Genomic DNA, 26,843 nt, shown 5'->3' with positions numbered 1-26,843 from the left:
GTAACTAAATTTAGTGTCCACTTCTCCAATGGAGAAGTATTCAATTATTGGAGAAGACAGACGCTTTGGAGGCGGATTTTAATTTTGTTCTCTAACGAATTTCTTTTAGAATTTACAGTTTCAAGATATCCCATTTCTATTTTCTAATTCTGATAGTCCATAAAGATAGGATAAAATTTCTCATAATTTATCGTTTAAAAATTTTCTGAGAAAATGGATAAATGTATAATAATCTTACATGTTCAAATTTCTTGGTTTATTTAGGAAGAATGATAATTATATCGTGAATTTCGAAAATCCTCAATTTGAAACCCTTCAATTATCAATGGGTGCTTATGGAAGTATGCCAGCTGAACCAGAGAGCTCTTACGGTCCGGTGTTCTATGAAATGGTTGCTAATGCATGCAATACAAATAACGATATGATAGGATTTAATGAAGATGTGATGAGGTCGTTAATTGATGATGGAAGCGTTAAACATTTATATGAATCATACGATAACACTCATTTCCTCTGTGGATTCCCTACGGAAACTGATTTCACATTTCAACAGGGTCAAACATCAACGGCACCAATTACATATAAATTAGGTGTTAAAGCTGATGATACAAATATAAGCGAAAAATACACTGTCAAACCTTTATTAGGATTTCTTAGAAATGCTTGTTTCGCTATTCAAGTTAGACCAGCCGGCATCCCTGCTGTTAGAATTGATGATTATAATTTAGCTGCTGATGGAGGTGATGAATAAAAATAAATGTAGTTAATTTTTAATTTTCTGATTTTTTTATTTTTATAAAACGATGGAAAATAATAACTGGGAAACGTTAGTTGCTGATGAAGATTACGAAATTAACACAAAATATCCGTATCAAATAAGAAGAAAGAAAAACGGAAAGACTGTCAGTGAGTATGAAGAAAAGAATGGATATATAAGATTAACCCTTAACGGTAAAAAATATCTTAAGCATAGATTAATAGCTATTCAGTGGATTGATAATCCTGGTAGTTTTGGGGAAGTTGACCATTACGATAAAGTAAGAAATAATAATAAGATTGATAATCTACATTGGTGTTCAAGTTCTACAAATAATAGAAATAGAAGTAAAGCAAATGGAGTAGAATATAATTTCGTTGATGAAATCAGTGAAAATTCAATTACTGTTTCACATTATGGAAATCATGAATTTGAGGATTTATTTTACGACATCAATGCAGATTTGTTTTATTATTATAACGGTCGTCAGTATAAAGAACTATACATTAATGAAAACATAAATGGTTCATTATATGTTAACGTTTATGATGTTAATGGAAAAAGAACATGCATTACGTATAGTAAATTCAAACGCTTACATAATTTAATATGAAAAGTTTATTTTTGTCTTGAACGATAAAAATATATTATATCATAAATGACTTCAGAACTTTAATTTCCTTATGAAAGTATTTTTAGTCGTTATTGAAAAGTTAAACTTCTCTTCAAAACAGGGTGCTGTTGATTTGCATAAATCAAATGCGATTTCCTGACCATCGTGAAGGGCTTCATATAATTTCATAACTGAAAACTCACTATCTTTATCATATTTTCCCTGAGGAATCATTAATCCTTTATCTTCATCATAAACGCATTTAACTGCTTCAGGAAACATTTCATTTGCTGTTAAAGCTATAACATCTTGTTTTACGCCTTTCATTCTGCAGTGAAATGCAACTTCATTTAAATCATTAGTGAGTAAGTCAATGTAAGTCTTCTTTCCACAAAATATCGACTTGTAAGCTAAACTTTGTTTATCTTTTGTGATTTCTGCAAAGTCGGAATGGAACTGACCTAAATTCTTTCCAATAAGTTCGCGACCATATCTCTTCTTAAACTCTGCAGCGAGTTTTGGTATGTCTTCATTGTAAATGTGCATCGAATCTGTATCCTGATAAAATGCTTTTAATCCTAAGTCTTCAATCGTGCAAAATACTTCATTCATGATACGTTTCGACATAGATAAGATATTAACACCTAAGGGGCAAAAGTTAAAGTGTCTGCAAATGCTTTTAGTTAGTTTGAAAATAGTTTTATCCGAACCATCTAAACCTTCAAATTTAATGATATGGTTATAATTTCTGATGGCATACCTAACAGCATCTTTATCATCAATGATTTTAATTTTCGACTCTATCGGGGACAAAATAGTTTTTCCATAAATACTGTTCAAAATTAATTTAATATTTTCTTGTAGCGGATTTTCTTCCTTCTTATACTTTAATCTCAATTCAAATAATTTCTTAACTTCATCTCTTATTCTAAAATCTCTTTTTCATCGTAGTAGTAACCCTGTAATACTTCGCAGCTGATGCCCTGATATTTTATTAAATCCTGCAAAGCTATGTGGTCCACATACATTAAACAGCATGTGTTAGAACTTCTTGGAACCTTTAGCTCCGGGTTTAGTTCAGGGTCACAAACTATTAAAAGAAAGTGCCTTTTAATCTTAATCTCGGTTATTTTTATTAAAACAAAGAATCCGGAAATGAATTTCTCACCTTCAGGCTCGCCCTGGTCATCGTCGAATAAATGTTTTAACAAATATTCACTGTTTAACATTTCTTTCTTCATAACCTTTGGAATTCCTTCTAAAGTATAAAGTCTCGCGATAGCGGATGGATATAATGAAACAGCATCGAAGTCAGCAATGAGTTTCTTTTCGCTCTTTTGTTTCTTATTATACATGTAAGAATTATATTTATTAAAAATTTTGAATATATTCAATTTTTTTCTGAAAATTTACGATTATATTCAAAGGTGTTAAAATATGATTCTCCTTTTAATACTTATTTGTAAAAGAATTGATCCAAGCTGTTATTCAATTGATGGGAAAACACTTAATAAAGTTAAAGATCCATCGCCAGATCTACTAATATCAGCGAATTGTGAAAAAATTAGCAAATATTGTTTTTACCAACTCACTACATTGTTTTCTTTTTGTTTCGAAGAAAATCCTAATTTAACAACAATTGAATCAGACAGTTTCGCAGGGTGTTCAAATCTAACTAAAATTAATTTAGGGGTATTATTATTGTCGTCTGGCGGTTTTAGACGACAATGCGAATCTCAGGATTGGATAGTTAGTATGGTTAACTTGGGTACGGCGGCACTGCGTTCCACCTTACCCAACTTAACCTTAAATATTTACAAAACCATCTGACACATAAACGACTTCACTAACGACTTCACTAACGACTTCACTACCGGCCTCACTAAATAAAAATAACCTTATTTCTATTTTTTTAAATTTTTTATTTCATTACAAAGACATGTCTGACTACATTTACTATGACTCTTTCCCAGAACGTTTCCGTGAACTATTCAAAACTCAAGTAAAACTGAGAAACATGCATTTTAACAAAGACAGACCCATTGACGATGAAAGAAACCCTGAATATATTACAATCCCTTATGACGCAAAGTTCATTGCATACATTCCTTATGGTCGCAGAGGAACGAAAACTATTTCAACAAAGAACAAAAATTATTTCTGGAGCGATGAAGAAAATTGCCTTATCTACATAAATGCATACTTAAATAAAGCTACATATTGTACAAAAGAAGGTTTGACTGGATTTGAGCTCTACATATACGACGACGATGGAAACAGACGTTGTGTATACCCATACGATAATATGTACCATTGTTTTCATCAAGCATTAAACGAATACATAGTCAGTAAGGGTCTCATTCCTGCTGAGTAGAAATGCTTTATTTTTGTTCCCACATTTATATAAAAATAAACTTAAAAATAAATGATATCACCACCCTCACACGTATGAAAACATCCATTTAAATTTAGGGTAGAAGGGTAGATCTAACCTCATTTCTACCCTCATTTCTAACCCTGTTGAATTCATTGCTTTATAACTCTCTTCCTTTCTCCAACTCTTCTAACTTCTTCTTAAGTTCAGCAATGTTGTCCTCATGAAGTTTAATCTTCCTTAATTCCTTCTTTATCTAATGGTTGCTTTATCTTTCTAAACTGAACTCTACCATCCTTCATAGTATGAATGTAAAAACCTTCTGGAATAGTTCCTGATTTAATGTATTCTACCAAAAACTTTTGTTTCATTGCTTCAGTGACTTTATTTGTCATTTCAATCAAATAAAAATTTTAATATTAAATAAAAATAACGTTATTTTTTCAGTAAGGAAACGCAGGAGTTTTACGATTTATTTGAGGAGTAGGTTCTGGTTTAAATGTTGGAGTCGGTTTAGGAGTTGACTTTTGAACAGGAGTTTGTACTTCCATAGGTTCAGGAGTCATTGAAGGTTTTGCTTGTGAAGGTGTTGGTTTTGGCGAAGGTGTTGGAGTTTGTTTAACTTCAGCTACTTCAGTATTATTTACAACATTTGCTTTATTTCTTTTCAACATCATAACTGCTCCTGCTGTAGCTAGCAAACCTAGTGGGAGACCATATTTTATATAAGGACTTGACCAAATGCTATTTTTGACAGGAGCTGGTGGAACACCTAACCTTGGTGAGACTGCTCTTTGCCATTGTGCAGCTCGTAAGAAATATTCAATAGGTGCTCCATAATCGTTTGGTAAAGTTTGTTTCATAGATGGTGAAGGTTCACGAGAGCTTGATGAAGAACTCATTTATAAGCTTTAAAAATAAACGTTCATCCTTTATTCCTCACTGTCGTCCGTGCTAAGTTATAGTCATCTAATCTTATTATTGGGATTCCATTAGCACGCACCTGAATGGCAAAGCAACAATCCCTCATAAATCCAATAAGTGGCTTTGGTACGTTTTCAGTTGCTAGTTCAATAGGTCCTTTAACAGACAATTTGTATGTTATTGGAGCAGTAGATGTTTGACCTTGCTGGAAGCAAAAGTCCACTTCTGTTGGAAAACCACATAAGAAATGTGTGTTGTCATAGCTATCCCATTTATGTTCCACACTACCATCATCCACCAATGACCTCATAACATCTTCATTAAATCCAATCATATCATTGTTTGTATTGCAAGCGTTCGCAACCATTTCATAAAATACAGGTCCATATGATTTTTCAGGTTCTGCAGGCATATTTCCATAAGCTCCCATGGAAAGCTGAAGATATTTAAACTTAGGGTTCTCAAAATTAACATAATAGTTGTCTTTCTTTCTAAATAGTGCCCAAATACTTTTAACATTAATAGGCGTATAAGCTGCTGTAAATGTTGCACTTGAACTATCTGTATTCTTTGAGAATGAACCGTCCATAGGAATCCAATCCATAACTTTAACAGGAAAACATAAAGCCTCGTTTGTATAATGTTCTACAAGTTCTGTATAAATGTTAGGGTCTAAAGAGAATGACTTTGGATGAATGAAACATTCATTAAAATCCATCTTTGTTCGAAATAGTTGCTGGGTTACAGTTGTAATAGTAACTGTTCCACTAGCTTCTACTGCCTTCGTTATCATAGTGAATGGTTCATTCCATGGAACAAATTTATTTGTCGGTGGATTTGAATCTGAAGCAAATGCAACTTTAAGAGTTGGATTGAAAGCAATGATATCATTTACAGATATAGATGTGCATTGTAAGGCGTCGCTACTGAACTTTACTTTAAGCTGAATGTTTCCTGCAAAGCTGGAATAAATCGAATAGCTTCTAATGGAAGGAATCTTCTAACAGGAATTCTTAAACGAAGCTTAAAATCAAATGATTTTCCTGCTGTAATTGGACCACTAACAATTTGTCCTGTTCTGCATGTTCCCGAATGACTCCATACATCTTCATGTCGAGTCTTTGAGAAAACATCTACTTTCTTTATTTGTTCGGTAGTTTGTGAGTTTGAAGTTATATATGCTTCTTCTCTTGCGTTGTCTTGAGAATATACGATACGACCATTTGCAAGGATTTGATATCCAGCAACTGCATAGAAAGCGTCATCGAAACCAATCCAAAATCCTGGTGGGTTTGTTTTATTGGAACCTGAACCAATTTCTTTATCTACAATAAATTGACCTTCCATTTTATACGTAATGAATGTATTGTAAAGGTCCAACATATTTTCACCAGGAGGTGAGAGATTGAATGTTACCCATGTGTTATCTTTAGCAGTTCCAGGTTGTGATGGAATCTTTGCGTCAGAATATTTTCTATTAGTGTCACCAATTTGAACTGCATTGTCTATGATATCGAAATATGAGCGAATCTGATGAATATGCTCTGCTAGAGTAAATTCGTTTAGCTGTTCGTTCTGCATGTATTTACTTCGGATAAAAATATCTATTTACTTCATTATTCTCACTCTTCTTCTTGGTATTCGTGGTGGAAGTTGTTTCTTGACATTTTCAATGAACTGTACATTCTCTTTTGTCTCAACTTCTTTCACTGGGGGTCAGGGTTCTTTGACTCGGTTTGTTTTTCAATGAAATTCACGAACTTTGTAATAAGCTCTTGGTTCGTTATTGAAAGTACATCTGGCTTCTTTTCTTCTTGTTCTTTTGGTGGCTCAGTTTGAACAGAAGGTTTTATATGGGCTTCGTGGACTTCACCCTTACCATACACCTTAATGTTGTCGCTTTCTGCATTCGCTAATGGAACCTTTCTTTTTCTTACGTATATTTTACCATCTTTACTCTAACTTACGTAATAGAAAGGATGTTGTATTCCTCTTGCGTCATTTAATATAATAGACTCTCGCTCTGATTTTGACAAGCTCATTTTACATCGGTTAAAGTTTTAATTTTGTTTTTTATCTGCAGTCAAATGACTCAGACAAGCCCTACGGACAAGACCCAAGGGGTCATAGATGTTGAAGCATTGAAGAAAGAAATTCGTGAGCAAATTTTATCCGAACTGAAGGAACAAAAACAAGAACAAAAGCCAGAGAGACCAAAGAGAAAACTTAGTGAAAAACAACTTGCTGCATTAGCTGCTGGAAGACAGAAGAACCCACGTTTGCTGGCGAAGAAAGCTAGAGAAGAAGCTGAAGCAAAGGAAGAACAAAAAGCTAAAGAAGCTGAAGCAAAGAAAGAGTAAATGTGTTATTTTTATCGGAACTAAATGTATAGACAAATACCTTTAACTGTTGCGTTCAGTAGTGAAAACCCTGACGTCAAAATAAAGGGGAACAGAGTAACGTTTAAGTTTCCAACAGACTGGATTGTGAACATAAATGAAGAGAAGTACATTGGCATAACATCTATGTATATAACACGTGCTTTCAGAAAGGTTGACTTTATACTTCAAGTCGAGATAGAAAATGACGAACAGTCTTTAAGCGCCCAAAACATTCACATATACAAATACTTTAAAGACGATACAACATTGTTGCAATGTATGATTTCATTTAATGAGATGTTCGAGAAAAAGTTCAACATTGAAGTACAAACTTTACAGCCTTTACGTGAGTTTCTTGCACAACTGAAAGAAGAAGGTAGTCAGCCACAACTTATAGACTTTCATTATGAATTTAATGAAAATGAAGATGGAACTCATGACTGTCAATTCATTGTATTCTCACCATTCAATGAAGTAGCTAAAAAGAAAAAAATCCATTACGTATAAGATTTCAAATCTCTGAACCAAGTGATGATTTCAAGAATGTTTTCAATTATGATGCAATGCTTCCGAGGAAAAATGAATTTTCAAAGATTGTAACACCTGGCATTTGGGATAGAAAGCAAGCTATATTATATTCAAACTTAAGTAAGGGAGTTGAAAATGAGTTCATTGGTCATACAAGAACTTCACCACTTCCTAACCCTAAATACTATAAATTAACTGGCTTCAATCGTGAGTTTTGGATAGACATGTTCTCCACTCATGACCATAACTGCCCAGTGTTCTTACCTCCAGACCATAAGGACTGTCTCTACATTGAAGCACAACTCTTAAACTCTACCATCGCAGTATTGTAAATGACCACATGGGCTTATTTTTATCACGAATGACCTCATTGCTGACAAAAATAAATGACCTCAGAACTTCAACTTACGAATAAAGCTTGTTTTAGTCGTTATTGAGAAGTTAAACTTCTCTTCAAATGTAAGTGTAGCAGACTTACATAAGTCAAATCCAATCTCTTGACCGTCATAAAGTGCTTTGTAAAGTTTCATTAAACTGAACTCAGAGTCTTTGTCATATGTTCCTTGCGGAACCATTAAACCTTTATCTTCATCATAGAAACACTGAACAGAGTCAGGAAACATTTCATTAGCGGTTAAAGCAATAACATCTTGCTTCACGCCTTTCATTCTGCAGTGAAATGCAACTTCATTTAAATCATTTCGTGAGTAAGTCTATGTAAGTCTTCTTTCCACAAAATATTGACTTGTATGCTAAACTTTGTTTTCCAGGTGTTATTTCTGCGAAGTCAGAATGAAACTGACCAAGGTTTTTACCAATGAGAACTCTTCCATAACGTTTCTCAAACTCTTCAGCGAGTTTTGGTATGTCTTCATTATACAGGTGCATCGAATCTGTATCGCTATAGGCTATATACAAACCCATGTCCTCAGCAGTACAGAATACTTCACACATTATTCTCTTCGACATAGATAGAATGTTAACACCAAGTGGACAGAAGTTAAAGTGTCTGCAAATGCTTTTCGTTAGCTTGAAAATAGTTTTATCTGAACCATCCAAACCTTCGAACTTCACTATATGGTTGTAGTTTCTGATGGCATATCTTATAGCATCTTTGTCATCTACTATGGTTATTTTTGACTCAATAGGAGATAGAATAGTTTTGCCATAAATACTGTTCAGAATGAGCTTTATATTTTCTTGCAAAGGATTTCCTTCTTTCTTATACTTTAACCTTAACTCAAACAACTTCTTTACTTCATCTCTTATTCTAATATCTCTGTTTCCATCGTAATAGTATCCTTGCAACACTTCACATTTGACACCTTGATATTTTATGAGGTCTTGTAATGTTATATGGTCAACATACATTAAACAGCAAGTGTTTGAACTTCTGGGAACGTTAAGTTCTGGATTTAGTTCAGGGTCACAAACTATTAAAGGAAAGTGTCTATGTATACCAATCTCTGTTATCTTAATGAGAACAAAGAAGCCAGACACAAACTTTTCACCAATGGGTTCCTTTTGGTCGTCATCGAATAAATGTCTCATGAGATACTCTGTGCTTAACATTTCTTTCTTCATAACCTTTGGAATACCTTCTAAAGTATAAAGTCTTGCTATAGCGGATGGATATAATGAAACAGCGTCGAAGTCAGCAATGAGTTTCTTTCGCTCTTTTGTTTCATGTTATCTGACAGCATACATCTTCCACCTTGAATGCATCTCGAAATAAATTCTCTTGGTTTATTTGAGAGTCATATAATTTCCATTCGGGAAGTACACTCTGTTCTCAAACAATTTGTTAGCATGAACAAATATAACGTAGTCATAAACGTTTAAATCAAACTCTTTCAATAAGTCATTGCGGAACTTTACAAAACCTTCTCTTAAATTCTTACATCTTGTTTGCAATAAAATGTGCTATACTTTTCTAAGTCGAAGTGGTTTTCATCTATTCTGCAACCTTTGATGGAATCTATGTTTTCATGAATGTATCAATATCTTTTACAAACTTACATGCTTCAGAAATGACACCAGTTCTGTTGTCATTTGCTAACAAAACACTCCTGTAGTAGTTGTATGGAAATACTTCTTTCGGTCCTGTTTGTAAGTTAAACATAGCAGGAAATAGTTTAAGCTTCTTATTTATAACACTGTAAGAGTCTTTTATAATAATTGCCCTTCCTTTATATAAGCCAGTTATTTGCATTGTTCGTGAACCTTTAATGATGGGAGTTCCTTTCACTTCTGTCATGTGTCTTAAGATGAAGTTTATATCATAACTGAGGTTATGAAAATATATTAAACTCTTGTCAGGAAGTCGTTCCAAAAATTCTGTTGCACAGTTCTGACCCCAAATGCTTTCACTCACTGAACCATCTTCACTGTCGTAACATATGTTAAAAGCTTTATGAAAGCCATCGGTACTACACTCAAAGTCAGCAAAGAAAACGTGCTCAGGAATGAACTTGCACTTATTTTTATTTACTTCTTTTGACTCGGCTTTCTTCTTCAGTTGTACACAATACTTTGGAGCATATGTCAAATCTTTAAATGGTGCAAGGTTCTGTTTATATAAGTCAGTCGTATATGTGAAAAGTTCTCCATAAGAAATAGGTTCGAAATATTTGCACTCCCACAATGTTTTCATAACATCCCATAACGGTGTAGTTCTATCATGCGAACAATGTATTACCATCTCTCATTGTATATATTTTCATCTGTTTCTCAATGTTCATTCCACCACAAGCTTTGAGATTTCTTTATAGTTTCGAATGAAATATGTTGTCATTGGTAATCTTTCATTTAGCATGTAGTGGTCTTCAAAGAAGTAAGTCAATAGTTCTAACAGTTTCACATTCTTTTGGTATGTATCTCTTTATTTCATTATGTCTTGAGTCATTGAAATAACCAATGGTAACATTAAATGCTATACCTGTTGCGTCAGAAATTTCTTGTACTTTACTTTGAGGAAAGTCTCTAACACGAATGACTTCTCTCATGTGGTCAATAGTTTCTTCATCTACTCCAGCCTGAATGCAAGCATAAACGAAACAATTGTCTTCTGTCATAAGTGCTGCAGTTCTTTTTGTTCAATTCATTGAAATTTGGTAGCGCTCAAGATTTATAGGTAATGTGCAAAGATACTTCCAGAACTGACCGCTTCTCTTATAAAACTTCTTTTCACCATTATCTTTCCAAAAGCTTTCTATAAGTGCTGGGTTTCCTGTTTGCTTAAGAGCTTCCAAAATGGCTTTCTGGTCATTTGTCAGTGTGCTTTCATCTCTATATGGTCTCTTTTTTGGTTTGCCTTTCTTAACATCTGACATCGTTAAGCCTTCATATTCTGTTAAATCATACATCTTTATTTCAGTAAGATTCTTTATGTTTGTCAAGAAGAAGTCATAGTGCATTTCAACAATACCTGCAGCATTTGCTTCTATCTCTGATATAAAGTTCTCCTTCAAGAGCTGATGTAGTAATGTTCCAATATTATTGAGGTTTAACGTAGAACATTCATACTTTCCACCAAGTTTATAACATACCATCCATCTTTGTTGTGAGTTTATTTTAATTTTCTCTAAGAGTCTCATGAAAACCTTACCGAAATGTTTGTGTAAGTAGTCTCTGTTTGGTTCATCTAAAGCTTCGATGTTAAAGTCAATGAGTCTATTGCCTGACTTCACATTTCTCTTCCTATTCTCTTCATCTTTCTTTAACCATCTCTCACCTTCTTTTGGTTTGTCGTCAATGGAACGAATGACATCGTTAGCTTTGCGAACTTGTTCTATAGCGCTCTTAAACATCTCTCTTCTCTGTTGTTTCAGTGTGTCGTCTCTTCTTCTTGTTTCACCAACGTTTGCATTTGTTATGTCAAACATTTCTCTTCTTACTTCATGAGGTACTGAACGTCTATGATATAAGTCAATAGCAATGTCATTTAAAGGAAATGCTCTTGCATGGACTTCGTCCTCGCCGCGTTGCGGCTTTATGAACTCATGAATTCTATCATAACTTATTGCACCATTATAGTCATTGAGGATGTCAGCGAGTGCTTTTTTGTTTGTTGCGTAATGTTTTGCAACATCTATGTTAGCTTCTGTAAGAAGTTGTTTTATTTCCGAGTGTTCTAACTTAGACAACTTCCGATACATCTTTTCTATCGGATAAAAAAATATTTTTTCGAAAAAATAAACTTAGAAAATTATTTCTTTCTATATTTGCCATTCCGAACTTCGAAAAGATGTTTTATACCAGCATAGAATTTTTCTCTAGAGCTTGGTCTTATATCGTTTTCATGACAATATTTTCTATATTCTTCATATAAAGCCTTTTTTTCATACATTTTATAAGGACAATCTAACCAGAATAGCGCATATCCATTTTCGTTATCTAGGTCTCTATATGTTTGTGGAATTTCGCTTTCTTCTGTTTGTAGAATTTCGCCTTCACTATTTAGTTCTATGTATATATATTGTGGAATTTCGCTTTCTCTATTTAGTTCTATGTCTATATATTGTGGCTTAAAAGGATGTGGGCAAGAAGGGTCTGGCGCTATGTAAAAAGTTAATTTTTCTGTCATCTTTTCTATCGGATAAAAAATATTTTTTTTGAAAAAATTAGATTAGATTTTTTTTTAAGTTATTTTTCAAAATAATTTAATATTTTTATTTTAATGAAACACATGCAAGATTGCAAGTTCTTTTCATACAATGCTCTCGCTACTGCCATCAAGAATGAGTTCAATGGTGCTTCAAACGTTAATGTTATCTTTAACAAGAAGTTTGTGAAAGAATCTAAGTTTGGTCAGTATGTCAGACCATTAGCTATTGTCATTGACCGCAAACGTTATACTTCACAAGAGTTAGCAGTAGTTTTGAAACAAAAGAGTTTCTTCGTGAATGTCAAAGATACTCATTATACTGTCATAAAGAACTCTAACATTGACTTCTTCAGTATTGCTATGAATCTTTCCGAACAGAAAGAATATAAGAAGGGTGAAACAAATGTGAAATATTATCCTTCATCTCTGAAGACAATAACGAACAAAGATGTCATACAAAAGTTCTTACCAAAGGTTGAAGAAGCTTCAATTGACATTGACGAAGGAAGTGAAATGGTTGAAGAAATTGACCCTGACGTTATTTGAACAAAAATATATTTTTGGTTAGTCTTCATATGGATATTTTACAACAATTCCCCAATGTATAAACTTTTCATACGCTTTTTCATAAGCTTTATATACCTTCAGAAATTTTGCATAATCTTTAGAAGCATTTAGATATTGTTTAAATGCTTTGTATGTCTTCAGAAATTTTGCATAATCTTTTACATGTTGTTCGTTCTCTTCTTCTGTCATGAGTTCCGAATATTCTAAATTCATGTTCTTTCATATGAGATAAAATTTTATAAAAAATAAAATTAGCTTAGATTTTTTCATTCTTCCTCTTTGAAGTTGTCGAAATACTCTGTTATTTTTTCCTTCAGTAATGTTAAGTCTTCTTTGAATGTAAGTATTGTGCAACCTTTGATGTCATAGTGTGTTTGAGGAAGAGTATTTTTGACAATTTCTTTTATTTGCTCATTCGGTGTCATTGAAATCGGTATGTTTTCACGATAGAACCAGTTTCTATCAGATTTATATATTTTAGCTAAGTCGTAAAAGCTTTTGTTGTTTCTTCTGACTAAATGCAACATAACCATATCTCTATCTTCTTCTTTCTCCAACTCTTCAGCGTAAATCATATACTTATAACTCTTTTCCTTTCCTTTTGGTACTGAACGTGGTATTCTTTTCTGTATGCTTTTGTCTTTGGATTCAATGACTTCATCTTTTGCTTGAAGTTTCTTTTCCATATCTTCACGTTCTGCTTTATATAGTTCATCTAACATCATGAAAATATAACAAGCATAACGAGGTGAAGCCCACATTGCTACAGCATTTACTAAAAGTCTATGAACATAATAACCTTTCAAACCAGGTGCCAAATTCTTGCGATTTTCGTACGGAATCTCTTCCCTCGGTTTTTCGAGGGAAGCAATCATATGAGGAAATTCTTCTAAAAGTTCTTTTGTCTGTTGGTTTTCAAACAAATGATATGCTTGCTTTGTAGAAAGAAGAGCGTTCATTATACTTTGCATTTGGTACATGTCATCTTTGACTGAACGAATGAGACGTAACTGTTTGTTATACTGTATGTATTCGTATTCTTCATTTATGGCTTCATGAACGATAGCAGTTGTTGTGTTCTCTGATGTTGACATTACTGTCTTTACATACAAAATAAAAAAATAAATAAAAATAAAACTAACTTTATTTTCTGACTTTCACAAAAGACCAAAAATAAACGCTTTACATGTATTTTTCAGCAACTTCGTCAAATAATTTTATAGCTTTATCTATCTCATCTACTTCAAACGTTTCTTTACCTTTCGTGGGAGCACCATACATTTTCTCAAAAACTTCAAGCAGTTCTGTTTCTGCAGCTCTCATATCATTAACAAACACAACCTTGACTCTATTGACTGTACTGTCATATCTTTGAGTTATATTATATGTTCTTCCTATCTTATATCTCTTTGTATTGAAGTCCTTCGGTTTCTGAACGATGTAAAGTAAGCCTTCACTGCAACGTTCCGTATCGAATGAATCATAAGTTATGAAGTTATATCCAACAACTGGGTCAATCCATAACAAAACTATTGGTATAAGACTTTTGTCGATGAGATATGCTGTAGTTCCATAGAATCTTACCGATATCATGAGCTCAGGATTTCTTGTCAAAATTTTCTGAGTAGAAGCATTTATAACCCAGTGGTTTGTTTTCTTTCCAAATGGAGATAAAATGTCTGACAAAGAATATTTGTTGTATTTCTTTGAGTATCTTACGTTTAAATCACCGATTCTAACCACTTTGGTGTCATTGTCTATCTTTCTAACTGTTTCAAACTCAATGTTTGTCATATATGTCTTTACATACAAAATAAAAAAATAAATAAAAATAAAACTAATTTTATTTTTTCTATCTTAAGGAAATTCATTATTTTTGTGTTGAATTCAGCAAAAATATATTTTAGGGTAGATGGTTAGATCTAACCTCATTTCTACCCTCATTTCTACCCCAGTTATTTTATAAACATTTTACATGATATACGTTATGAATTCGTGAGATTCTAAACAGTTTTGTAGCTTCTATTTCTTCACGAAGGATATCAAAAGTTTTAACAATGCCGAAGGTTTCTTTATACTTCTTCTTGACGTCAGATAATAGGAAATCGTCAGCAGTTGGATAGTTTTTGTTCAGAAATGCTAACATGTCCATTTTATTTTCTGCTGGCTTTTCTGCTTCTTTCTTTAAGTCTGCATAGTCGTTTCGCATACGTTCTATCTCTTTGACGGAGTAGTTATATTTCCTCATTGCTGCTTTACATTTAGAACATTGCGGGTTCATTTTTGCGTTATACATTGAAATTTGACCTGCTAGAACAACTAAGGCGTCAATGGTTTTCTTTAACTCAAAAGCAGTTGGTTTTATCTGTTCATTCCATACCTTACCTCTTCTATCTTTATCTCTTATCTGCCATACACATTCAGCAACTAACGAAACAAAGTTGTCGTAGGTCTTAAATTCTTCAGATTTATATATGTCAGAGATGTTCTTATATACCATGTCGCAATCTTTGTCCATAACTTTATGGTTGCAATGATATCCTAGAAACTCATAATTTACTTTACGTATGAACTTCTTTATTTCTACTGAGTCAGTTGCTTTGACTTCAATTTCGTCGAATTCAGGAATAGTTAGTTTTTGCTGCTGAATTTCAGGCAATTTGGGTAAATGGTCAATAATGTCCTGCATGTCATAAAGATATTCTTCATTTTCTTCATCCTGTGCGGTACAGTCTAAATTACTTGTTAAAAGTTCTTGCTTTATCTTCTGGATTTTTGTTTCAAAAGTATATGAAGAAGGAATAAAGCTTTTCATCTCTACTAACATAGATGTTGGATTCATGACTAACGAATTTGGTGCTGTTGTTTGAATTGTTGTTGTGCCGATTGTTGAAATCATATCTTTTATACAAAATAAAAAAATAAATAAAAATAAAACTAACTTTATTTTTTTCATCTTAAGGAAATTCATGAAAATTCAAGAGGGTAGAAATGAGGGTAGATAACTGTTATTTTTGACGAAGTGAAGATTTGCACTTCGTCAAAAAATCCCTGAAATCAAGAATTAATCCCGTCAAATACAAAAAATGAGGGTAGAAATGAGGGTAGAAATGAGGGTAGATAACTGTTATTTTTGACGAAGTGAAGATTTGCACTTCGTCAAAAAATCCCTGAAATCAAGAATTAATCCCGTCAAATACAAAAAATGAGGGTAGAAATGAGGGTAGATCTAACCATCTACCCTAAACATTATTTTTGGTCATGGACTTCGTCCTCGCCGCTTTGCGTCTGAAAGACCTCAGGACTCAAAGAGTCCGTTTGCGTCTTTATGTTAAAATAAATGGTACCATTAATAATACATGACTGTTCTCATTCATGTCTGATTTACATCTAATGAAAAAGTTTAGAAGAATTTTCTTATTCTTTCTGGCATATTTTTGTCTTTCCAGTACTCCCGCTCTAATGGTCCCAGATGTGTTGGCTTCGACTCTCTCAAGTTCTTAGATGGTATAACATCTTCAACGCCTCCTTCATATCTTACTTTATAAGTGTCATCGTTTATGTTGTAGTTAAGTATTTCAATAACCACTCCTCGCTTTGCTTCGTCAATGGTTTCAGCAAGTTTGCCATTACTACTTTCGACTAATTTATGACGAGGGTAAAATGCTATGGAGTCGTCAGCAGCTTTTATAAGATATCCATTACCTTGCGTAGAGTCTACGATATAATAATTTCGACTTAACCTTAAACGTTTCTTTGTCAACGGTTTGTCGTCAAGAACTACACGAACTTTTGTACCAGGAATGAGGGTAAATTGTGTTGAATTTCTGATATTTTGCGTTTGACTTCGTTTCTTTTGTATATACTTTTCTTCTTGTTGTGTCATTGAATTTGGTGTATGTCCTGTTGTAGAATGTGTTGAGGAATTATATACTTCGAGAAAGTGTTTCATTGTTTCTTCGGTAAAGTCTCGCTCTTGATTTAAATCTCTGAGAGTCCTTATGAAGCGGTTAATGATGCCGAGTATGTTATGGTTATGGTCTTCAGTAGTGTAGTGAGTTATGTTATGCTTAATGAGAAATTCTGTGATTTCGTTGCTGAGGTATGCACTGTCTTGGTCTGATGTTAAAGTACTTGGGCTATGTTCTGCTACAAACTTTTGTAAAACTCTTAACACTTCACGAGTTCCTTTATTTTTCATTGGATATGCATATGCTTTACGAGTGTTAACATTTATGAAGATGAGGAATGGTTTATGTCCTCCTTTTCTGCTTTGAATGAGAGTGTCAAATTGGTATGCGTCAGGAGTGTTGGAGTAAATTGGTAAAAAGTAGTCGTAAGGGTTTATTTTTGTTTGATGTACAACATTTTTGTCAAAGAACCTTTTCACTTCAGCTCTGTTAGTAAATCCCCAACTTTTTGCAGCTTCATTGAACTTCTTAAATGACCTCCATGGATGTTGTTCGAATACTTCTTTCAAGCTCATTTATGTAAAAATAAAGATTTTATTCTAGGCTCAAGCGAGTTCATTGAACGCGGTACCATGCGAATATAGTCACAAATGGTGGCATGTAATCTTTACCCGAGCCTGTTGGATTTGTTGTGAAAGTGTGTGAATGATTTCCTGCGGTTCCACAGAAAATACCTGCGCTTGAATCTACTGGGTCACTTGAAATATCATATCTATGCATTCCCTGTCTATCCGAACCTGCTGCAAGATTTGTATAACCTCTTTTTGTTATTGAATGTGAATGACTACCTGTTGTGTTTGTAGTTCCTGTATGAGTGTGCGGTGGAGGTTTGCTTCAGTAATTTTCTTCGAACCACCTGTTTGCTTTGAAGAGTTCGCACAATAGAGGAATTTATCTACAATCTGCTCCCACATACCAAAACCTAAAACTGTTGCTGGATTTGTGAGTTCATTGACGTATAAATAGAACCTATAGGATATAATGTTTGAAGTATTTCTGTCTTTAATGTTTGAAGCTCTGTTTTGTCTGCTTTCTTATCTAACATTGTTGGTAGTTCATATGCTTCAAAGTTTCTGGCATGATCTTCGATATTCCTGCAACTCTTATCTAAATTGTTAAGAGTATCTTTTACGCTTGTACTCGGATTCTCTAAAGGTGCACTTGAACCAAGGTCAAAGTTCAATATTATGTCGTCTGCTCTAACAGTAGTGAAGGATTTATGTGTATGATTTTTGTCTGCTTTCTTGTCTAACATTGCGGGTAGTTCATATGCTTCACAGTTTCTGGCATGATCTTCGATATTCCTGCAACTCTTATCTAAATTGTTAAGAGTATCTTTTACGCTTGTACTCGGATTCTCTAATGGTGCACTTGAACCAAGGTCAAAGTTCAATATTATGTCGTCTGCTCTAACAGTAGTGAAGGATTTATGTGTATGGTTCTTGTCGGCTTTACTGTCTAATGTAGCTTGAAGTTCATTTATATCGGAGATGCTGTGTTTATGAGATTTCAAAACTTTGTTCATTGCTTCGAGTTCAACTTTGTCAGCTTTACTTTTAATAGCATCTTCAAACGTTATTTTTGACTTAACTCTCAAAGTAAATCTTGGTTCAACTAATACACCGTTAACATTGAAAGTAGAGGCATAAATTTCACCGGTATAACCAAATGCTTCTGGTGCTTTAGCTACATCATACTGTACAGTACAGCTTATGTCATAACCTTTAGCACGAATGTATTTATATCTTCTTTCATTAACATTTTTTATCTTCGCTTCATCACTTCGTGTTAAATATCCATGGTAGTCCGTTATAATCTGTTCGTCTGAAGTTATATAATGAACGTGGTTCTTGTCCGCTTTACTATTTAATGTAGCTTGAAGTTCATTTATATCGGAGATATTGTGTTTATGAGATTTCAAAACTTTGTTCATTGCGTCAAGTTCATTTTTGTCCGCTTTACTATTTAATGTAGCTTGAAGTTCATTTATATCGGAGATATTGTGTTTATGTTCTTTATCTGCTTTTTCGGCTAATTTCTCTTCTATCTCATTTATTTCAAGTTCATGCCTACCACCACCTCCTTCAGAAGTATTTTTCTTCAGCTCTTGAAGAACGTCCACTTCGCCATCTTTGGTGTCAATAATGAGACTTTGAGTTAAAACCTTTCCTGTCTTAATGGATGTTTGTAAAACTTCTTCTTCACCGTGTTCGGGGTCATGGTCGTCATCATATCTTGTGAAATCAGAGATGTTGTCATACATTAAGCATATCTGTCTCAAAAGTTCTGCTATTTGAAACAGGAACGAAAGATATACAGAACTTTCATCATCTCCTAAAGTCAAGTCTGCTTTCTTAAGTATTTCTTGAATGTATGCAATGAGAACAGAGTACCTTGGAAAATATTCGAACAATATTTCATTAGCTGTTGGTTTGGTGGTTCTTCTGGAGTTTCTGTTGTTTCAGTTCCTTCTGTAGGTTCTGTTGGAGTTTCTGCATCTCTTGACTTCAATGCTCTTGCTCTCAAAGACCTAAATGTTAGAGCACCAGGTTTTACAAAGGACTTTATAAATGCTTTAATAGTTCCTGGTAAGTTATTGTTAGCATTAAGTAAGTTCCTTATGCTTCCATCATGTACGTCCATAGCACTATGTAAAAAATCTATACTTTTCTTGTAGTCAGCAATAGACTGACTGTGATTTTTTAAAGATTTGTCAATACCTTTAAGCCAATCTTCATGCATGTCTGATACTGAGCCAAGAATATCATTTGCTTCCTTTAGTGTATTTTGTGCTTCTCGTAAAGTATCCAATCCCGTACGTGCATTGTTTGCTATACGTCTTACAGTATCTATTTGACTCCTTGTTTCTTGCATCCAACCAGATAAAGTTTTAATAGTATCCGAACCATTTGAAATGAAGTTCAAAGCATTTTTAACGTCATCTAAAACTTCTTCACCAAGTACTGCCCATATCTTTCCGATTTGGTATTGAAGAACTCCATATGAAGCAGCTGTTAAACCAGTATTTATAAGGTCCCATATCCATGATTTAGCAGTTTTTCCATCCTTTCCATCCTTTCCATCCAAACCGTTTTCGCCTTGAGGTCCTTGTATTCCTTGTATTCCTTGTGGTCCTTGTGGTCCAGTGTCACCCTTCTCTCCTTTCAGTTCATCTTTATGTTCGTTATAATATTCTAATGTCATAAGGTGTACATCATTACTGCTACCAGCAACGCCGAGAATTTGTTTCTCATTCATGACTAAATTCTTTAGGCATTTAATGTTGTCGTCAAATCGAAAGCTCTTTAACAATTCAATGAGAACATTCAGTACTTTCACTAATGAGGCATCTACTGTAGAATTTATATATTGCACCGTTCCATCATTTATGATAGGAACTTTACTTATTGTAATGAATGGGTCATAAGTGTTAAAAGTATCGAAATCAATGACTTTTTTAGTTTTTCCATCGTCAATGACTAAATCATTGCCTTCAATGGTTAAAGTTGAGTTTTCGTTTACTAGTTCATGTGCTCTTCTTGCTTCATTTGTTTCATACGCATATGCAGCAATAGTCATATTTTAATGAGAATAAAATGTTGTTCTATTTGCAAAGTACAGACCCAAACGAATACGGGACAGTAAAGCTACAAACAAACTTAGGTCTTCAGAATGAAGCGCTTGCTTTCAGAGTTGTTGACTTCAATACTATCGCAACCTTTGTCATAACAGATGAAACAGATTTCATAGAGATTGAAATAGATGACAAAAGAAGTTTTATAACATTTCCTAACAGAGCAGAGTATAGAATAGATAAAATTGCTGGAGTCATAGATACTCTCATAAATGAAGAAACTATTGACAACATAGATGTCGAACTCTCTTCTGAGGGAACATTGAAGTTCAGTAGCAAGAAAGAGTTTAAGATACCAAGAATGAGTCATAGAGTACAACTTCTTTTGGGAGCATACCATATGACATTTCCTTTGAAAAGTGTTGACAAAACGATTGAGATGAAATCTGTTCCATACGTATGTTATGGTAATTGTTTGTACATTGAGTCAAAAATAGCTAATGTCACAGGTATTTCAGGAGTTAATAGTAAAGGTTCAGTAGAGTATAAATCTTTCTGTTATGAAGTAAATTCAATGTTCATTCCAAACGTTCCTGTCATAGCAACTCATTTAGGTAAATGGGTTCGCATTAGTCCTCATAATTTGAAAGACATGCAATTCAGACTTGTTGACTTTCAAGGAGAGCTTGTAGAACTGAAGGCACCAGTGCGAATGACTGTTGAAGTTGACTTTTTAGAAAATATTAAATGCAACAGCTTACAAGAGAACTCAGAGCTAAAAATATAAAGTATGAATGTTATGTATTAGGTCATGAACTTTGGTTGTTGCTGTTTGATGAAACAAATGAGTTAGTTATGTCAGTCAAGAGAACAGAAAAATATTGTGTTAGTGAAAACTGCACCAAGTCAATAAGATTAGGTTTGCATTATGAAGATGAGTTCGATACTGTTGAAGAAGTTTTGGATAGATATTACAAATTGCTTTAATTTACTAAAACATATTTCAAGCAAAGTTTATATTCTGTTGAAAGTTTTGTATACTCGTTCGAATATTTATACTTAAACTCAACTCCTGTAGTTCCTGGTGTTTCAATGATGCGGATGTTACCTATTTTCATGAATAGTGGAGTTTGACCACAGCATTCGATTTCAGGGTCGAGATAGTCAATGACACATTGTTTCCCTGTTATTCGTGAGATAACATTTTCAAGGTCCTCCTTTGTTAGAATTATTTGGTTCTTACTTATAAGATTTGTCAAAAGCTTCTTATCGTCTTTGAGTAAAATTGTTTGGTATAACTGAAGAAGGTAATGGTCTACGTTATCTGAAGGATTTGTTTGAACATTTGTAAGGGTTGTCGTTGGCTTCTCTTGAAAGAATTTGGTCCAGTGGTGGATACTCTAACTTAACATCTGATGTAGCGTTAGCGTTTGAAGCTGAGTTTAAATTCACGGATTTCAGTTCTGGTTCTTTTTCTTTCAAACACTCCGAACTATAGTTCTTTATGACAATATTGTTTGTCGTTCGTGAGTCAACATTTGATGTTGGTTCAATTGGAACATTAACGGCACCAGCTAAGATGGATTTGCTTCTCATTTCATATAGAATAAAAACCTTTTATATGTATGAAATGAACAATATACTCGACAAGGGTTTGAATGTAAAGCTAACGAATGAAAATATTGTTGAATTCACTGAGACAGGTGCTGTGTATAAAGATGTAGAACTACTGAACAAAAGAGCTAAGGGAAGAAGCAGGAATATGAACAAAGGGTGGAAGCCTATAAAAATTTATGTCAATGATGGCTCAGGAGGTTCAAACATAAAGTATGCAGAAAGTTATAGAGTTTATGCTCTCAAAGGTGAAAAGCCTTCATTTAAGAACAGCTATTCTAACGCATATCCTCAAAAGCTAACGGATGGGGAAGTGGATGATATGAATGACAGCAAAAATATTAACAGAAATGGCGACAGAGATGCATGGAATTTGTTTACCATCAGTCAATTGAAGGTTAAACTTTAAAACAATGTTGGTCGTTCCCATGGAATATTTTTGACTTTAATGGTATTAGTCATGATATGAATCTCAAGGTATGAACGAGGAGAGATGAGAGACTTATATGCTTCCCAAATTTCTTCAAAAGGTAATGTTATACCTGACTGTTTCCAAATGAGTTCAATATCATAGCGTGAGAAACCTTGAAAGATAACGAAGTCAGTTATGAGACGTTTTATGTTTAAAGCAAGAAACGCCATGTTTGCATAAGTATTGCTACAGTTAAGTGGTAATGTCTGACTTTAGTAATGATGTTAGCTAATGGTGAGTCTGGTTTTGACACTAAACCTTTTCCGGCGAAGTCGTCACAAACGAGCAGAGTGTTTGAAGGATACTTTTTGAAGGGGTATTTTGAAAGTTTTGACAGAATGTAGTTTGTAAGTCGTTTCATATCGTAAACTCCTGAGTATTGACGTAAGTGGTGTTTGTCAATAATTCTTTCCATCTCCTCAGAAGTCTTTTGCATTCCTGACTGTATAAATTCAACGATGGCATAATATTTCCTCTTACGTCGAATGTAACGTTGAAGAAATTCAATGAGTTCACTGTCTGGAACTTTAACGACAGAGGCTTGAACTTTTGACATAAATGTTTTCGCTGTTGAGTCCATAGAGTCTGAAGTTGCTGATATAATGATTTGGTCATAGTAAGAGTCGTTTCCTAAACGCTCTGTTATGAGTATATGACGAATGAGGTTAAATGTCTTACCCGAACCCATCTTTCCACAATAGAAATAACACCATTTGAACAGAACTCATAATCTTTGCTGAAAGGAAGAATAAGAGAAGAGTTAAGTTTGTCTGTAGTTTCATTCATGTCTTCATCTACGTCATGTATTAAATGCTTCATTTTATCTCCATTAAAAATGCAAGTCAGAAATATTCAGAACATAGCACCGAGTCTAACTGACAAGAGTATAAAGATATACTATGAACACGTTATGATGAAACCAACCAAAATTCAAGAAAGTCAGTATACTTATGAATATCCAAGACACTGGGTAGAGTATGTAGGAGGTGAGAAAGCTATTGAAATAAGACAAGTTAGAAGTATTCCAGCAGGAAGAACAATATTATTGAAGAACTTTAATGTTTTGAGGTATAATGATGAAACAAAGAAGCAAGATAGTTTCCCTGTTGCTGTGTATGTGAACCTAGACACAGGGGATGACATGAAAGTTTTTAATACAAAGCTTCAAACGGTAGTGAGAGAACAACTGACTGCGGAAGGACATCCATTACCTTCAGAAGTTACCATAGCATATAATTTTGAAACAAACTCAATAGATTTTAAAGTCATCTCTGCAAAGAAGTCAGGTTTTACATTTAATGAAGCAGATGTATATTCGAATGAAAACTTCAAAGCTATTGCATGGTTAGATAATGACGATTGCTTTAGGAAAATATTTAAATACAGTGACTCAACGATGTCAATAGATGACCTTCGTGGAATGTTACCATCGACGTTTACAGTTGAAGGCTCAGCAGGATTGCTTACAAGATTGTCAATTGGTGGTATTTGGTCTCGTGAGAACATTGTTATAAAATCCAGTATAAGTGAATTTGCTGAAGAATCTATATTATGTCTTTCAAACTATATGTATTCGCCGCCAAAGCATTATAGTATAACAAACTTTGTCAGTAAGTTTAACATAAGACTTGTCGAACCTTCTTCAATGAAAGATGTTGTGCTACCTAAAGATGGAAAGGATGGACTCATTATTGAGATGATTTTAATAGCATATTAAATGAGCTTGTTCTTGAAGGTCATTCATGATGAAATAACTGTTGTAGAAGATGTTAGCAATTGTTCAGACATTTTGAAGCGAATAGATGAGATAAGAAATAAGTTAGATAGACCGCAAAGCGGTGAGGGTGAAGCCCGTGAGAATGTTTATGTTTCATTGACTTTCTCCAGTAACGAGAACTTTTATGAGATAATATTGAAGAGAGATGATTTTAATATGGTGTAAATGGTAGCTTGGGCAGCTTTAGGCGCAATGGGAACAAAAGCATTAGCATTTGGAGCAAAAGCACTTGGAGCTTATGACGCAGTAAATAAAATGAGTGGAGGAAGGGTTTCAAAGACATTAGATGCAAATAAAGGAAAGATTGGAGGCTGGGTTGCAAAGAAGTTAAGATTAAATAAAATGGGGCTCATAAATAAAGCATCCAATTTGGTTGCGACTGAGTCAGAAAATGCTTTAGGAAAGGACGATGAGTTTGCAAAACACGCAAAAGACTTTAATGACCAGATGAAAGGTGAAACAATGCATTTAAATAGAGTCGATGGAACTAAAGAAAATGTTTCTTCTCCACCAGTAGTTCTTCCGTATGGTCCCTATGGAATGTATGGAAACCCTTACGAAAGACCATTTGACCCATTGACTGGTGGAAGTAACTGGTATCATTACGGCCGAAGAAGAAAGACAGTCAAGTTGGAGACAGACGTGAAGAAAGCAACTAAAAAGAAACCAAGGAAGAGAGTTATAAAGCAATGAATTCAACAGGGTTAGAAATGAGGGTAGAAATGAGGTTAGATCTACCCTTCTACCCTAAATTTAAATGGATGTTTTCATACGTGTGAGGGTGGTGATATCATTTATTTTTAAGTTTATTTTTATATAAATGTGGGAACAAAAATAAAGCATTTCTACTCAGCAGGAATGAGACCCTTACTGACTATGTATTCGTTTAATGCTTGATGAAAACAATGGTACATATTATCGTATGGGTATACACAACGTCTGTTTCCATCGTCGTCGTATATGTAGAGCTCAAATCCAGTCAAACCTTCTTTTGTACAATATGTAGCTTTATTTAAGTATGCATTTATGTAGATAAGGCAATTTTCTTCATCGCTCCAGAAATAATTTTTGTTCTTTGTTGAAATAGTTTTCGTTCCTCTGCGACCATAAGGAATGTATGCAATGAACTTTGCGTCATAAGGGATTGTAATATATTCAGGGTTTCTTTCATCGTCAATGGGTCTGTCTTTGTTAAAATGCATGTTTCTCAGTTTTACTTGAGTTTTGAATAGTTCACGGAAACGTTCTGGGAAAGAGTCATAGTAAATGTAGTCAGACATGTCTTTGTAATGAAATAAAAAATTTAAAAAAATAGAAATAAGGTTATTTTTATTTAGTGAGGCCGGTAGTGAAGTCGTTAGTGAAGTCGTTAGTGAAGTCGTTTATGTGTCAGATGGTTTTGTAAATATTTAAGGTTAAGTTGGGTAAGGTGGAACGCAGTGCCGCCGTACCCAAGTTAACCATACTAACTTGGATAGCTTTTAAACTAAGTTATTCACATAGTTTAAATAAGCAATATTTGTATAAATATATTATATAGTTATTAATGATATATGATATATTTTTACAAATAATATATTATGAATATCTTCAAAATGTATTTCTATCCTATAAAATTATGAATACACATTGTAAATAGTCTTTATATTAAAGTACTATTATTTGCATATATACAAACAGCTTTATTATTCTGAAATAAATATCGCATTTTATCAATTTGCTATTTTTTAAGATTTGATCTTCTTATGTATTAGTATAACCTTATTGAATTATATGTAAAAATTGTTATTTGATACTATTACAGTGTGGATTTATATCATTTATTCAATAGTAATGCTTGATATCAATAAATGCGATCTTATACTCAATAATACTTATTTTTTTAATGTTTTTACTGATCAGTTATATATGTGGAAGTCAATTATATAATACTGTCTTGATTAAATCGATTTTCATCTTATATGACCTTGGAAAATTATATATAACTTTGTTCATGAACATCATTTTAATTAACTAATAAATAGAGTTATTCTAATGCATGAGACATGAATAATTATGTTTTGATCAGGTAAATAAATAATGCTGATGTTAAAAGTGTTTGAAATGTATACAGTATGTATTTTTGTGGTAATAATTATTCATAATTATTAATTATATTATTTTTTTAACTTTTATTAATTTTAATTTCTCATTTGCTATAAGTATCAGATATCACTTATTTAATATACTAATCATATATCATTCTAAATATGACATGTAAAGTTTGTAAACCATTTTTAAATATAATTATGTCAAAAAGAGGAAGAAAGCGAAAAGATGGCACTAATCAGTATGAGATTGAATGTATAATGGATCATTCATTTGACAATGATACATGTGTCAAATATCTCGTAAAATGACCAATGACAATACATTTAATAGGAATGAAATATTTGTTGCATTTCAAATATATTTTGGGCAAGAAATAGATGATTACGACAAGATATTTACACATTTATTTGAACTTGTTTCCGACAAAACCCACGTTTTTAAAGTTTTCTCATTCATCAACTACATATGCTCAAAAGAAAATAGTTCGGAATTGGTAAATTTTGATGCCTTAAATGCAATTTTTAATATATCAACTTGTTCTGAATACCATTTTAAATATGTACTCGGAACAATTCAAATTCTTGACTCACAACA

General features: G+C 33.4%; 15 protein-coding genes and 5 pseudogenes across 20 annotated transcripts, besides 4 other annotated features; 8 read left to right on the top strand and 12 right to left on the bottom strand.

Moving 5' to 3' along the window:
* Positions 1 to 250: 250 nt before the first annotated feature.
* Positions 251 to 2,719: a mobile genetic element.
* TVAGG3_0246870 (uncharacterized protein) lies at positions 326 to 751 on the top strand (the record flags this gene model as incomplete). Its single annotated transcript, XM_051227895.1, has 1 exon — positions 326 to 751. The coding sequence occupies one exon, from the start codon at positions 326 to 328 to the stop codon at positions 749 to 751; it is 426 nt and encodes a 141-aa protein (XP_051112881.1).
* Positions 2,720 to 3,166: 447 nt separating the features above from the next.
* Positions 3,167 to 3,309: a terminal%2Cinverted (terminal inverted repeat of Maverick-2 transposon ID:TVAGG3_0246660).
* Positions 3,167 to 25,581: a mobile genetic element.
* Positions 3,310 to 3,744, top strand: TVAGG3_0246850 (uncharacterized protein; the record flags this gene model as incomplete). The annotated part of the gene is made up of 1 exon (XM_051227894.1): positions 3,310 to 3,744. The coding sequence occupies one exon, from the start codon at positions 3,310 to 3,312 to the stop codon at positions 3,742 to 3,744; it is 435 nt and encodes a 144-aa protein (XP_051112880.1).
* TVAGG3_0246840 (repellent protein 1 family) lies at positions 4,188 to 4,646 on the bottom strand (the record flags this gene model as incomplete). Its single annotated transcript, XM_051227893.1, has 1 exon — positions 4,188 to 4,646. The coding sequence occupies one exon, from the start codon at positions 4,644 to 4,646 to the stop codon at positions 4,188 to 4,190; it is 459 nt and encodes a 152-aa protein (XP_051112879.1).
* On the top strand, positions 6,756 to 7,028 carry TVAGG3_0246830 (uncharacterized protein; the record flags this gene model as incomplete). The annotated part of the gene is made up of 1 exon (XM_001294585.1): positions 6,756 to 7,028. One exon carries the CDS (start codon positions 6,756 to 6,758, stop codon positions 7,026 to 7,028), a length of 273 nt encoding a protein of 90 aa, XP_001294586.1.
* TVAGG3_0246820 lies at positions 7,053 to 7,909 on the top strand (annotated as a pseudogene). Its single transcript has one exon. A coding segment is annotated over exon 1 (857 nt).
* Positions 7,970 to 8,200, bottom strand: TVAGG3_0246810 (organellar and viral DNA polymerase type B; the record flags this gene model as incomplete). Its single annotated transcript, XM_001294583.1, has 1 exon — positions 7,970 to 8,200. One exon carries the CDS (start codon positions 8,198 to 8,200, stop codon positions 7,970 to 7,972), a length of 231 nt encoding a protein of 76 aa, XP_001294584.1.
* On the bottom strand, positions 8,389 to 9,280 carry TVAGG3_0246800 (annotated as a pseudogene). Its single transcript has one exon. A coding segment is annotated over exon 1 (892 nt).
* On the bottom strand, positions 9,933 to 10,993 carry TVAGG3_0246790 (annotated as a pseudogene). The gene has a single exon. A coding segment is annotated over exon 1 (1,061 nt).
* On the bottom strand, positions 11,785 to 12,162 carry TVAGG3_0246780 (uncharacterized protein; the record flags this gene model as incomplete). The annotated part of the gene is made up of 1 exon (XM_001296936.1): positions 11,785 to 12,162. One exon carries the CDS (start codon positions 12,160 to 12,162, stop codon positions 11,785 to 11,787), a length of 378 nt encoding a protein of 125 aa, XP_001296937.1.
* TVAGG3_0246770 (uncharacterized protein) lies at positions 12,256 to 12,729 on the top strand (the record flags this gene model as incomplete). The annotated part of the gene is made up of 1 exon (XM_051227892.1): positions 12,256 to 12,729. The coding sequence occupies one exon, from the start codon at positions 12,256 to 12,258 to the stop codon at positions 12,727 to 12,729; it is 474 nt and encodes a 157-aa protein (XP_051112878.1).
* TVAGG3_0246760 (KilA, N-terminal/APSES-type HTH, DNA-binding family) lies at positions 13,017 to 13,709 on the bottom strand (the record flags this gene model as incomplete). Its single annotated transcript, XM_051227891.1, has 1 exon — positions 13,017 to 13,709. One exon carries the CDS (start codon positions 13,707 to 13,709, stop codon positions 13,017 to 13,019), a length of 693 nt encoding a protein of 230 aa, XP_051112877.1.
* Positions 14,711 to 15,649, bottom strand: TVAGG3_0246750 (organellar and viral DNA polymerase type B; the record flags this gene model as incomplete). Its single annotated transcript, XM_051227890.1, has 1 exon — positions 14,711 to 15,649. The coding sequence occupies one exon, from the start codon at positions 15,647 to 15,649 to the stop codon at positions 14,711 to 14,713; it is 939 nt and encodes a 312-aa protein (XP_051112876.1).
* On the bottom strand, positions 16,154 to 16,951 carry TVAGG3_0246740 (integrase core domain containing protein family; the record flags this gene model as incomplete). Its single annotated transcript, XM_051227889.1, has 1 exon — positions 16,154 to 16,951. The coding sequence occupies one exon, from the start codon at positions 16,949 to 16,951 to the stop codon at positions 16,154 to 16,156; it is 798 nt and encodes a 265-aa protein (XP_051112875.1).
* Positions 17,548 to 18,984, bottom strand: TVAGG3_0246730 (annotated as a pseudogene). Its single transcript has one exon. A coding segment is annotated over exon 1 (1,437 nt).
* Positions 19,257 to 20,300, bottom strand: TVAGG3_0246720 (organellar and viral DNA polymerase type B; the record flags this gene model as incomplete). Its single annotated transcript, XM_051227888.1, has 1 exon — positions 19,257 to 20,300. A coding segment is annotated over one exon (1,044 nt), but the record flags the coding sequence as incomplete, so codon positions are not given.
* Positions 20,318 to 21,082, top strand: TVAGG3_0246710 (uncharacterized protein; the record flags this gene model as incomplete). The annotated part of the gene is made up of 1 exon (XM_051227887.1): positions 20,318 to 21,082. One exon carries the CDS (start codon positions 20,318 to 20,320, stop codon positions 21,080 to 21,082), a length of 765 nt encoding a protein of 254 aa, XP_051112873.1.
* Positions 22,315 to 22,817, bottom strand: TVAGG3_0246700 (annotated as a pseudogene). Its single transcript has one exon. A coding segment is annotated over exon 1 (503 nt).
* Positions 23,523 to 24,098, top strand: TVAGG3_0246690 (uncharacterized protein; the record flags this gene model as incomplete). The annotated part of the gene is made up of 1 exon (XM_051227886.1): positions 23,523 to 24,098. The coding sequence occupies one exon, from the start codon at positions 23,523 to 23,525 to the stop codon at positions 24,096 to 24,098; it is 576 nt and encodes a 191-aa protein (XP_051112872.1).
* On the top strand, positions 24,324 to 24,851 carry TVAGG3_0246680 (protein of unknown function, DUF4107 family; the record flags this gene model as incomplete). The annotated part of the gene is made up of 1 exon (XM_001298612.1): positions 24,324 to 24,851. The coding sequence occupies one exon, from the start codon at positions 24,324 to 24,326 to the stop codon at positions 24,849 to 24,851; it is 528 nt and encodes a 175-aa protein (XP_001298613.1).
* Positions 25,004 to 25,438, bottom strand: TVAGG3_0246670 (uncharacterized protein; the record flags this gene model as incomplete). The annotated part of the gene is made up of 1 exon (XM_001298611.1): positions 25,004 to 25,438. One exon carries the CDS (start codon positions 25,436 to 25,438, stop codon positions 25,004 to 25,006), a length of 435 nt encoding a protein of 144 aa, XP_001298612.1.
* Positions 25,439 to 25,581: a terminal%2Cinverted (terminal inverted repeat of Maverick-2 transposon ID:TVAGG3_0246660).
* Positions 25,582 to 26,843: the final 1,262 nt, after the last annotated feature.

The sequence above is a fragment of the Trichomonas vaginalis genome, chromosome IV, assembly GCF_026262505.1.
Source record: "Trichomonas vaginalis G3 chromosome IV, whole genome shotgun sequence".
Taxonomy (NCBI): domain Eukaryota; phylum Parabasalia; order Trichomonadida; family Trichomonadidae; genus Trichomonas; species Trichomonas vaginalis.
Note: the sequence above shows the minus strand (reverse complement) of the source record. Positions and strands in the feature narration are given on the sequence as shown.